Here is a 12,539-nt window from a genome sequence, read left to right as displayed (position 1 = left end):
GAGGGCAGAACAGAACTTAGAGGACACACACTGTTCGCAGGCAGACCCGCACGCACCCACCAACGCACGCACGTCTGTGAAGTTCCCCTTTAAAACCTCTGACAAAGATGCAGACAGATTTCTTAAACACACTTCTGAATATTTCCTCACACTGATGTCACACACAGACAGCATAGATGGAAAGAAAGGACCCTATTTGGACATCGATGGCCAGTCACGGAGTGCAAGACATAACGTGACTTCCTTATGAACAATGCCACAGACAGGCCTTGCGAAATATTAAAGTGATTGGATACTTAAAACATTCTACCAACTGCAGTGCACCACAGACAGACATCAGAGAGGAACCAATAGAGACGCATATCAGAGCAGCTACTCAACTACTGGTCATTGAAGTTAGAATCATTCAGTAGATATTACCATTACGAGTCAGTTAGAAAGGTAATCATAAGTAAGTTAACACTATAAGAGGTCAGACAGACTGAATTAGTTGATTAATTGATTGATTGGGGTAATCATTGATATTCGGTACAGTTCGTTAAGATGGCCAGCTACATCAACAAACAGGTGATTGAATTAAACAAAGTTACTGAAGAAAACCGGAACAGAGCAACAAGGAGCGTGAAGACTGAGACCCATCTCTCAGGTACAAAGAATGATCTCTATCTTTCTCTCTCTCACACGCGGAGGCCGGCAGTTATGAACGCACCAACGGAACGCATGCACGCACACACACACACACACACACACACACACACACACACACACACACACACACACACACACACACACACACACACACACACTCACTCACTCACTAACACCACGTAATAGTTCTGTCTTCTGTGTGGTTCAGTTGGTACAGAGCGTGTGGTTCAAAACCAGCTGGGGTCACGTACACTAAAATGTATCAATTCAATGTATTTTTTTACTTCACTTATCGAAACTATTTGGAACTATTTAAAGACGATCAATTGAAAATAACCTTTTTAAACAACAACACAGGGGACACCCCGCCACTGTATTTGGTAAACAGCTGAGGGACGGGGCTGGAAAAATATAACCACTCTCAAATTCATAGAGAGATATATGTATGCAAGGACTGACCATCCAGGAGATCAAAATGATAGTTTTAACCATCTGAAGCTATATGGTGTTTGTTTACAATTTCATCGTGAAACAAGCTAATATTTTGGGTCGTGATGGGGTTAGACGTTTCAACTAAGCTCATGAGGCATTTACAGTAAAAGTTACATTTTCAAGTATCAATGGGGAAATATCGTTAATTTAGAAATCACAAATTGCACATTTTAAGTCATGCTGCAGCTATATTGTGTAATTTTGGCAATTTAATCATACAGTAGCTTCCTGTTTATCATATTTTGAGATGACTGCAAGCTTGAGCAAACATTTGCTGCCAACCCTCAATCTCTATATAAATCTAGAATCGGCTTCCTATTTCGCAACAAAGCCTACTTCACTCATGCTGCCAAACATGCCCTCGTAAAACTGACTATCCTACCGATCCTTGACTTCGGCGATGTCATTTACAAAATAGCCTCCAACACTCTACTCAGCAAATTGGATGTAGTCTATCACAGTGCCATCCGTTTTGTCTCCAAAGCCCCATACACTACCCACCACTGTGACCTGTACGCTCTTGTTGGCTGGTCCTCACTACATGTTCGTCGTCAAACCCACTGGCTCCAGGCCATCTATAAATAACTGCTAGGCAAATCCCCGCCTTATCTTAGCTCATTGGTCACCATAGCAGCACCCACCCGTAGTCTGCGCTCCAGCAGGTATATCTATAATATAATATAATATGCCATTTAGCAGACGCTTTTATCCAAAGCGACTTACAGTCATGCGTGCATACATTTTTGTGTATGGGTGGTCCCGGGGATCGAACCCACTACCTTGGCGTTACAAGCGCCGTGCTCTACCAGTTGAGCTACAGAGGACCACATATCTCACTGGTCATTCCCAAAGCCAACACCTCCTTTGGCCGCCATTCCTTCCAGTTCTCTGCTGCCAATGTCTGGAACGAATTGCAAAAATCTCTGAAGCTGGAGACTCTTATCTTCCTCAATAACTTTAAGCATCAGTTGTCAGAGCACCTTACCGTTCACTGCACCTGTACACAGCCCATCTGAAATTAGCCCACCCAACTACCTCATCCCTATATTGTTATTTATTTTGCTCTTTTGCACCCCAGTATCTCTATTTGCACATAATCTCTTGCACATCTAGCATTCCAGTGTTAATATTATTGTAATTATTTTGCACTATAGCCTATTTATTGCCTTACCTCCATAACTTGCTACATTTGCACACACTGTATATATATTTTCTGTTGTATTTTTGACTTTATGTTTTTTACCCCATATGTAACCTCTGTGTTGTTTTTATTGCACTGCTTTGCTTTATCTTGGCCAGGTCGCAGTTGTAAATGAGAACCTGTTCTCAACTGGCTTACCTGGTTAAATAAAAAATAAAAAATAAAATAAAATATAGTCCCAAATGCTTCCCTATTAGCACAGTTGCTTTGACCAGGGCCCATAGGGGTCTGTTCAAACGTAGTGCACCATATATGGAATAGGGGGCCATTTGGGACTTCCCCTTTTCTAATGCACTATTTTTTACCAGGGCCCATGGAGCAGATATACAGTATAGATTTTATTATCACAATGTAGTTAGGTAATGACAAAGCAAGTATCACAATTCCAGAAATGTTTCAATATTTTTGACACACAAAAACACACCCATTGTAATTATGTAGTACAAAGAAATGTGCACCCTGTTCACAACGGTCTATTCTTTTGTGGCGCGTGAGTTTCAAGTTTGAGGAAGTTTACCCTAGCATTTCTACTGATCTGCGTACCAGTTCTGATTTTCATGTGTATTTTCGTGGAACAGTTTAATTTCAATAAAGTTTTTGTTTCTCAAAATCAACCAGCCTCTGCCAAATGGACACATTGATACACCTTGATTGGCTTAATAAATTAGCGCATGGAACTAAGCAATATAGCCTATAGGCCAATGTAGCAGTAGTATAACTTCCATTGTCAACTAAGTAAAAATGAATAAACCCCACAAATAAAAACAGAAAATATCCTGATGAAAATGCAGGTTCTTTCAATCTCATTAATCTCTTTACTCTGCCTGTCTGCCTCCCTTTCAGTCTTGACTTGCGCTATCACTAGTGAAGTGCAACGTTGTATCAAATCAATCAGTTAGTGAAGGGCAACATTGTATCAAATCAATCAACTGGGTCCGGCCCAATGACTGTATATATGGAGGTCCGGCCGGAAGCTGACGCCAGCGAACTTGCAACATTTAATCAACTAGCCTATTCCGGGCCCTCAGAGTTTTTTGTGCCAGTAAGCTCGGGAGAGACGCAGCTGTTTTCACGCAAAGGGAGATGTGTTCAGGTATTTTATGACATTTCTACTGGATATATGCTATCTTCAGGACATGACATTTTGCTGTTTCACACAGTGGACTGGTGTTTATCGAAAGGGAGAGTGTTGGAAATATTTTTTAAATACTTTGAGGAACTAACATTCACAACTGAAATTCAATAATACTGACTTCTTTGACTTACTGTGTGCGGAGAGAAACAAAAATACTGAGAAGCTCAGCTTATTAGTGATGGTGAGTTAAAGCAATCAGAAATCAGACATCCCCAAATGGCACTTACCTACACTTGCACGCAGCAGGCCAGTTAGCCTACATCTATGCATGCTCTGGCACAAACTCTCCGTCAATGTTAACAGGACAGAGAAACCAGAAACATGCTCATTGCTGACATGGAGCACTCTAAACAAAACACAATGAAAACATTTACAAAACTCGTAACTGATCGTATGAAATAAAACAAAACTAATCTTGGCACCACACTGCCAGGTCTCTGACCTCCTCGCTGTAGGCCGTCTCATCGTCGTAGGTGATCAGGCCTACCACCGTTGTGTCATCGGCAAACTTAATGATGGTGTTGGAGTTGGTCGCGGCCACCCAGTCATGGGTGAACAAAGAGTACAGAAAGGGACTGAGCATGCACCCCTGAGGGACCCCATGTTGAGGGTCAGTGTGGCGGATATGTTGTTGCCTACCCTCACCACCTGGGGGCAGCCCGTCAGGAAATCTAGGATCCAGTTGCAGAGGGAGTTGTTTAATCCCAGGGTCCTTAGTTTAGTGTTGAGCTTGGAGGGCACTATGGTGTTGAACTCTGAGCTGAAGTCAATGACGAGCATAGAGATTGTATCATCTGTGGATCTGTGGGGAGGTATGCGAATTGGAGTGGGTCCAAGGTGTTTGGGATGATGGTGTTGAACTGAGCCATGACCAGCCTTTCACATAATTTCATGGCTACAGGTGTGAGTGCTACAGGGCGATAGTCATTTAGACAGTTTAATTAGGCATTCTTGGGCGCAGGGACTATGGTGGTCTGCTTGAAACATGTAGGTATTACAGACTGGGTCAGGGAGAGGTTGAAAATGTCATTGAAACACTTTCCAGTTGCTCAGCGCATGCTCTGAGTATGCGTCCTGGTAATTTGTCTGTGAATGCTAACCTGTTTAAAGGTCTTAGTCATGGAGAGCGTGATCACACAGTAGTCCGGAACAGCTGGTGCTCTCCTGCATGGTTTAGTGTTGCTAGCCTCAAAGCAAGCATAGCAGGTATACTACATTACCAAAAGTATGTGGACACCTGCTTGTCGAACATCTCATTCTAAAATCATGGGCATTAATATGGAGTTTGTCCCACCTTTGCTGCTGTAACAGCCTCCACTCTTCTGGGAAGACTTTCCACTAGATGTTGGAACATTGCTGCGGGGACTTGCTTCCATTCAGCCACAAGAGCATTAGTGAGATCAGGCACGGATGTTAGGCGATTATGCCTGGCTTGCAGTCGGCATTCCAATTCATCCCAAAGGTGTTCATTTGGATTGAGTTCAGGACTCTGTGCAGGTCAGTCAAGTTCTTCCACACCGATCTCGACAAACCATTTCTGTATGGACCTCGCTTTGTGCACAGGGTCATTGTCATGCTAAAACAGCAAAGGGCCTTCCCCAAACTTTTGCCCCAAAGTTGGAAGCACAGAATCGTCTAGAATGTCATAGTATGCTGTAGCGTTAAGATTTCCCTTCACTGGAACTAATGGGCCTAGCCCGAAACATAAAAAAACGTCCCAGACCATTATTCTTCCTCCACCCAACTTTACAGTTGGCACTATTTATTCGGGCAGGTAGCGTTCTCTTGTTATCCGCCAAACCCAGATTTGTCCGTCGGACTGCCAGATGGTGAAGCGTGATTCATCACTCCAGAGAACACGTTTCCACTGCTCCATAGTCCAATGACGGCGAGCTTTACAGCACTTTAGCCGACGCTTGGCATTGCACATGGTGATCTTAGGCTTCTGTGCGGCTGCTATTGTACTGATGTTGCTTCCAGAGGCAGTTTGGACTGAGGATAGACAATTTTTACGCGCTTCAGCACTCGGCGGTCCCATTCTGTGAGCTTGTGTGGCCTACCACTTCACAGCTGAGACGTTGTTGCTCCTATACATTTCCACTTTACAATAATAGCACTCACAGTTGACCGGGGCAGCTCTAGCCGGGCAGAAATTTGACTGACTTGTTGGAAAGGTGGCATCCTATGATGGTGCCACATTGAAAGTCACTGAGCTCTTCGGTAAGGCCTTTCTACTGCCAGTGTTTTTTCTATGGAGATTGCATGGCTGTGTGCTCAATTTTATACACCTGTCAGCAACGGGTGTGTCTGAAATAGCCAAATCTACTGATTTGAAGGGGAGTCCACATACTTTTGTATATATAGTGTAACTAGCTTGTCTGGTAGGCTCGCGTCACTGGACAAATCACTGCTGGGTTTCCCTTTGTAATAGTTTGCAAGTCCTGCCACATCCAACGAGCGTCAGAACCTGTGTAGTAGGATTCGATTTTGGTCCTGTATTGAAGCTTTGCCTGTTTGATGGTTCATCGTAGGAGGTAGCGGGATTTCTTATAAGGGTCTGGATTAGTGTCCCGCTCCTTGAAAGTGGCAGCTCTAGCCTTTAGCCCAATGCCGATATTGCCTGTAATCCATAGCTTCTGGTTGGGATATGTACGTCTGGTCAATGTGGGGAAGATGTCGTCGATGCACTTACTAATAAAGCTGGTCACTGATGTGGTAAATTCTTCAAAGCCATAGGGTGAATCCCAGAACATATTCCAGTCTGTCGTAGAGAAACAGTCCTGTAGCTTAACATTCGCTTCATTGCACCACTTCTGTATTGAGCGCGTGATTGGTACTTCCTGTTTTAGTTATTGCTTGTAGGCAAGAATCAGGAGGATAGAGTTATGGTCAGATTTGCCAAATGGAGGGCAAGGGAGAGCTTTGTATGTGTCTCGGTGTGTGGAGTAAAGGTGATTTAGAGATTTTTCAGTTCCAGTTGCACAGGTGACGTGCAAGTAGAAATTAGGTAAAACAGACTAAAGTTTTCCTGCATTAAAGTCAACGGCCACTAGGAGTGCCACCTCTGGGTGAGCATTTTCTTGTTTGCTAATGGCCATATACAGCTCCTTGAGTGAGGTCTTAGTGCCAGCATCGGTTTGTGGTGGTAAATACACAGCTACAAAAAATATAGATGAAAACTCTCTTGGTAAATATTATGGTCTACAGATTATCATGAGGTATTCTAATTCAGGTGAGCAGAATCTTGAGACTTCCTTGATAACACCAGATGTTGTTAACAAAGAGACACACACCACCTCCCTGCCACCACCGTTCTGTCCTGCCGGTGTACAGAAAAAACAGCTAGATTCATATTTACCATGTCCTTGTTCAGCCACGACTCGGGGCATACTTTTATTTCACTGTACAGCCTTACCTATGGATTGTGGATCAATGAAAGGGGGTGTCAGTCTACTCAGTTACACACACGGAACACAACTGTGAAGAGTTTACACAAATATTAGGATTGTGGGTTAGTTAGATCACAAACATGTCTAAACTACAGTTGTTGAGTGAAAATGTTGGGAACAGTGGGGAAAACAGGGAGTACAGGAGGGGACTGAGCACGCACCCCTGAAGGGCCCCCGTGTTGAGGATCAGTGTGGCAGATGTGTTGTTACCTACCCTTACCACCTGGGGGCAGCCCGTCAGGAAGTCCAGGATCCAGTTGCAGAGCGAGGTGTATAGTCCCAGGATCCTTAGCTTAGTGATGACCTTTGAGGGCACTATGGTGTTGAATGCTGAGCTGTAGTCAATGAATAGCATTCTCACGTAGGTGTTCCTCTTGTCCAGGTGGGAAAGGGCAGTGTGGAGTGCAATAGAGATTGCATCATCTGTGGATCTGTTGGGGTGGTATGCAAATTGGAGTGGGTCTAGGGTTTCTGGGAAAATGGTGTTGATGTGAGCCATGACCAGCCTTTCAAAGCACTTCATGGCTACAGACGTCAGTGCTACGGGTCGGTAGTCATTTAGGCAGGTTATCTTAGTGTCCTTGGGCACGGGGACTATGGTGGTCTGCTTGAAACATGTTGGTATTACAGACTCAGTCAGGGACATGTTGAAAATGTCAGTGAAGACACTTGCCAGTTGGTCAGCACATGCTCGGAGTACACGTCCTGGTAGCCGTCTGGCCCTGCGGCCTTGTGAATGTTGACCTGCTTAAAAGTCTTACTCACATCGGCCACGGAGAGCGTGATCACATAGTCCTCCGAAACAGCTGGTGCTCTCATGCATGCATCAGTGTTGCTTGCCTCGAAGCGAGTATAGAAGTGGTTTAGCTCGTCTGGAAGTCTTGTGTCACTGGGCAGCTCGCGGCTGTGCTTCCCTTTGTAGTCTGTAATAGTTTTCAAGCCCTGCCACATCCGACGAGCGTCAGAGCCGGTGTAGTACGATTCAATCTTAGCCCTGTATTGACTCTTTGCCTGTTTGATGGTTCGTTGGAGGGCATAGCGGGACTTCTTATAAGCGTCCGGGTTAGATTCCCGCTCCTTGAAAGCGGCAGCTCTACCCTTTAGCTCAGTGCGGATGTTTCCTGTAATCCATGGCTTCTGGTTGGGGTATGTACGTACGGTCACTGTGGGGACGACATCATCGATGCACTTATTGATGAAGCGAGTGACTGATGTGGTGTACTCCTCAATGCTATCTGAAGAATCCCGGAACATGTTCCAGTCTGTGCTAGCAAAACAGTCCTGTAGCTTAGAATCTGCGTCATCTGACCACTTTTTTATTAACCGAAGTCACTGGTGCTTCCTGCTTTAGTTTTTGCTTATAAGCAGGAATCAGGAGGATAGAGTTATGGTCAGATTTGCCAAATGGAGGGCGAGGGAGAGCTTTGTATGCGTCTCTGTGTGTGGAGTAAAGGTGGTCTAGAGTTTTTTTTTCCTCTGGTTGCACATTTAACATGCTGGTAGAAATTAGGTAGAACGGATTTAAGTTTCCCTGCATTAAAGTCCCCGGCCACTAGGAGCACTGCCTCTGGATGAGCGGTTTCCTATTGATTTATACAGCTCATTCAGTGCAATCTTAGTGCCAGCATTGGTTTGTGGTGGTAAATAGACAGCTATGAAAAATATAGATGAAAACTCTCTTGGTAAATAGTGTGGTCTACAGCTTATCTTAAGATACTCTACCTCAGACAAACAAAACCTCGAGACCTCCTTAGTATTTGATTTTGTGCACCAGCTGTTGTTTACAAATATACACAGACCGCCACCCCTTGTCTTACCGGAGTCAGCCGTTCTATCCTGCCGATGTAGCGTATAGCCCGCTAGCTGTATGTTGTCCATTTCGTCGTTCATCCACGACTCTGTGAAACATAAGATGTTACAGTTTTTAATGTCCCGTTGGTAGGATAACCGTAATCTTAAATCATCCAATTTGTTCTCTAATGATTGAAGATTGGCTAATAGGATTGATGGCAGAGGCAGTTTACTCGCTCGCCGTCGGATCCTTACAAGGCACCCCGACCTACGTCTACGATATTTCCGTCTCTTCCTCATGCGAATGATGGGGATTTGGGCTTTGTCGGGTGTCTGTGGGATATCTTTCGCGGCCGCCTTGTTGAAGAAAAAATATTTGTCCAATACGAGGTGAGTAATCGCTGTCCTGATATCCAGAAGCTCTTTTTGGTTATAAGAGACGATGGCAGAAACATTATGTACAAAATAAATGACAAATAACGAGGAAAAACACACATAATAGTACAATTGGTTAGAGGGCTGTAAAACGGCTGCCATCTTCTCCGGCGCCGCTAAAATTGATATTTTAGTGGGCTATATGGTGGTTAGCTAGTCTACACTACCTGTGTTCTTAATTTGTAAAATCGGGATTTTGCCTCAACAAATAGTCAATACCTTTTACTTTTAAAGTTAATTTCCTGACATTTTACACATTTTGCCATAAGGAGTAGAGAAAATGTTTCCGTTTTAAAGCAAGCTATCTGCTATTCTAATAATTTTGCCATGGACTGGAGAGACATTTTTGCATTTTTAAAGCACATTTCCTGCAATTCTACACATTTTGTCAAGACTTATGACATGCTAATGATATATGAGTGAGAGTGACAAAATAAGTAAATGGGGAACCCCTGGAGGCCAGGGCCCCTGGGAACACATCCTATGTGCCCGGTCGGTATTCGGCCATGATTGCAAATAGTTTAGATAGCTGGCTAGACTAACTGACAATCTAGAAATGTTTAGCTGACAAGGCTAGTAGAGTGACTGACATAACAAGAGAAAAACTGCTGATGCACAACCTAATTTCCAAATGGCCCATTGTGTATTCCCATTGTGTATTCCCATTGTGTATTCCCATTGTGTATTCCCATTGTGTATTCCCATTGTGTATTCCCATTGTGTATTCCCATTGTGTATTCCCATTGTGTATTCTACTAAGTTGATACCCCGACTGAGTGTTTGCTCTCTCAGATCTGTATTCAAACAGTTTTAAATAGTTGTCATTTTTGGGGATCTGTATTCAAAAAGTTATAGTGACCTCCAAATAAACTATTTCTTCCCCCAGAAAAATTGTTACTTTCCACAAAGTATAATTTAAACTACAGAAGTCTCAAGTCACATACACACACACACACACACACACACACACACACACAAAGACAAAGACTTACACATGACACAAAAACACTGAAAAATGCTAATTGATAGCAAGTCCCAGTGGAACTTTTTTATAATGATTTTACCTTGAATGTAAATATGCAAATAGCTGTATGTTTTCAGTGTATTTAGATGTATTAATGTAATTATGTGCTTCTAACATGTCATACTGATATGGTAACCTCCTCTAAAACAGCATTGAGAAACAGTCCTCTTGTAGCTGGTCATGTACCAACCCCACCCTCTTCTACGTGTGTTTGTTTGTGTGTGTGTGAGTGTGCGTGTGTGGGTATGTGTGAATGGGTACGTTGTGTATGTGTGTTCTCACATTAGTGTGTCTTTCCTCAGGACCTGAGGATCCAGGGATAAGACTCTACAGGATGGTTGCTGTGAGCTTTGGGATGCTGTGTGTTCTACAAGTTACTCTCAACATCTCTCTGAGACTAGTCTGTGAGTGTATTGTTATCTAATCATTACACTATATCAGACTTTCACAAGGTCCCAAATTCAGATGAATGTTGTTATCTGTGTAACTAAATTCCTCCTCTGTTAGACATGTTCAAGGAACTAGCAAAACAGTTTTTAACGCCTGTCACTTACAGTAGCAGTAAGAAATGGCCTTTTCACCAGTAGCTATATGTATCAATCCTTTCTAGATAACAGAGGCATGGGAGATAAAACCAAAGTGACTACAGAGAGAGACCAGCTACAGACCAGTTACAACAACCTGACTAAAGAGAGAGACCAGCTACAGACCAGTTACAACAACCTGACTAAAGAGAGAGACCAGATACAAAAGGAGAGAGATGGTCTCATGAGAAAGTTCTCTATTCTGAGTGAGTTCACCTAATCAATGATCCTAACATCACATGCCTAATATGCAGTCAACTTGTGTTTGTATTCTTCAATAATAGGTGCAGAATAATAAGATGAAAATTCATGTTTTTTTTCTTGTAGTTTATACCTGTCCTGAAGGCTGGCAGAAGTTTGAATCCAGTTGTTACTTCATCTCTACTGAGAAGAAAACCTGGAAAAAGAGCAGACAGGATTGTCTGGAGAGAGGAGCAGACCTGGTTATCGTAAACAGTGATAAGGAACGAGTGAGTGAGTGAGTGAGTGAGTGAGGGAGGGAGAGAGAGAGAGAGATTAACAATGTTGTTTTCTGTCACAACAACAGACATTTATCAATGGGTTGAACGCTGTCAGTGAAGCCTGGATTGGTCTGACTGACTCTGTTACTGAGGGGACCTGGAAATGGGTGGACGGAACCCCACTGACCACCCAAAGGTAAGACAATACTGCTCTAATTACACTGACCACAGTGTAAGGAGTAGGACTGATTCTCTGTGTTGTTCATACTCTAGGTTCTGAGAGAGTGGCCAGTCTAACTCTGTTGTTTCTACTGCAGGTATTGGTGGAGAGGAGATCCTAGTGGTGGTGTACGTGAGAATTGTGTGCTGTCCGCTCACAGGTCATCAGGCCAAGGAACATGGCAGGACTATCCATGTTCATATAACAGTTGCTGGATCTGTGAGATATAGTTATCTCTCGCTCTCTTGTAGTTATCATGTTGATGGTCGTTCTGAACGTCATGATGCCAACTACAGTGCCTTCAGAAAGTATTCACACCCCTTGAATTTTTCCACATTTTGTTGTGTTACAGCATTAATTTAAAATGGATTAAATGGAGATTTTATTGTCACTGGCCTACACACAATAACCCATAATGTCAAAGTGGAAATATGTTTTTCAATTTTTTTTTACAAATTAATAAAAGATTTCAAGCTGAAATGTATTGAGTCAGTAAGTATTCAACCCCTTTGTTATGGCAAGCCTAAATAAGTTCAGGAGAAAACATTTGCTTAACCTTGACACATAATAAGTTGCATAGACTAACTCTGTGTTAAATACTAGTGTTTAATTAACCCTTGTGCTTTGCTGGAAAAAAATTTACATCCATTATGTTACGGGTCAAATTGACCCGCACAGTTTAAACACACTCAAGACAGTCAAAGAATTAAGTAAAAACAGAAACAACTTTATTTTGTCTTATCAGACATTTCAGAAAGAAGAAATACAATACTTTTTATTTTTTTTAAACAATATTTAAGAACTATTTGTTAAACATATTTCCTTTCTCACAAACAAGATTTTTCAGTTTCCCCAAGTAGGTTTTTTCCCCCTATTGGTCCATATTATCCCTTCAGTCTTTCTCTCTACATGTTGAACACAATGTGTGTGTGTGCTTTCTGCAGATGTATTTATTGCATTCTACACAAGTGGTGCTTGTTTTACTGTCTTGTCGAGGGGGGCAGAGCTGGCATCTTTTCCGTTTCTTGCCACTGCCTGTATCCACTGGATCCATTTCTGGTTGATTGGAGGCATGTGTTGATGGTCCAGCTTGAATTTT

The 12,539-nt window shown here is 42.8% G+C and overlaps 1 protein-coding gene across 1 annotated transcript; it reads left to right on the top strand.

Annotated features, from left to right (window-relative positions):
* Nucleotides 1-334: 334 nt before the first annotated feature.
* Nucleotides 335-11,766, top strand: LOC121562329 (C-type lectin domain family 12 member B-like). Its single transcript, XM_045216811.1, has 5 exons — nucleotides 335-646; nucleotides 10,478-10,579; nucleotides 10,786-10,965; nucleotides 11,087-11,416; nucleotides 11,538-11,766. Exons 1-4 carry the CDS (start codon nucleotides 544-546, stop codon nucleotides 11,239-11,241), a joined length of 540 nt encoding a protein of 179 aa, XP_045072746.1. The 5' UTR covers nucleotides 335-543; the 3' UTR covers nucleotides 11,242-11,416; nucleotides 11,538-11,766.
* The last annotated feature ends 773 nt before the right edge of the window (nucleotides 11,767-12,539 follow it).

The sequence above is a fragment of the Coregonus clupeaformis genome, unplaced genomic scaffold, assembly GCF_020615455.1.
Source record: "Coregonus clupeaformis isolate EN_2021a unplaced genomic scaffold, ASM2061545v1 scaf0808, whole genome shotgun sequence".
Lineage (NCBI taxonomy): Eukaryota > Metazoa > Chordata > Actinopteri > Salmoniformes > Salmonidae > Coregonus > Coregonus clupeaformis.
The sequence above is the reverse complement of the archived record's forward strand: the minus strand, read 5'-3'. Positions and strand labels throughout refer to the sequence as shown.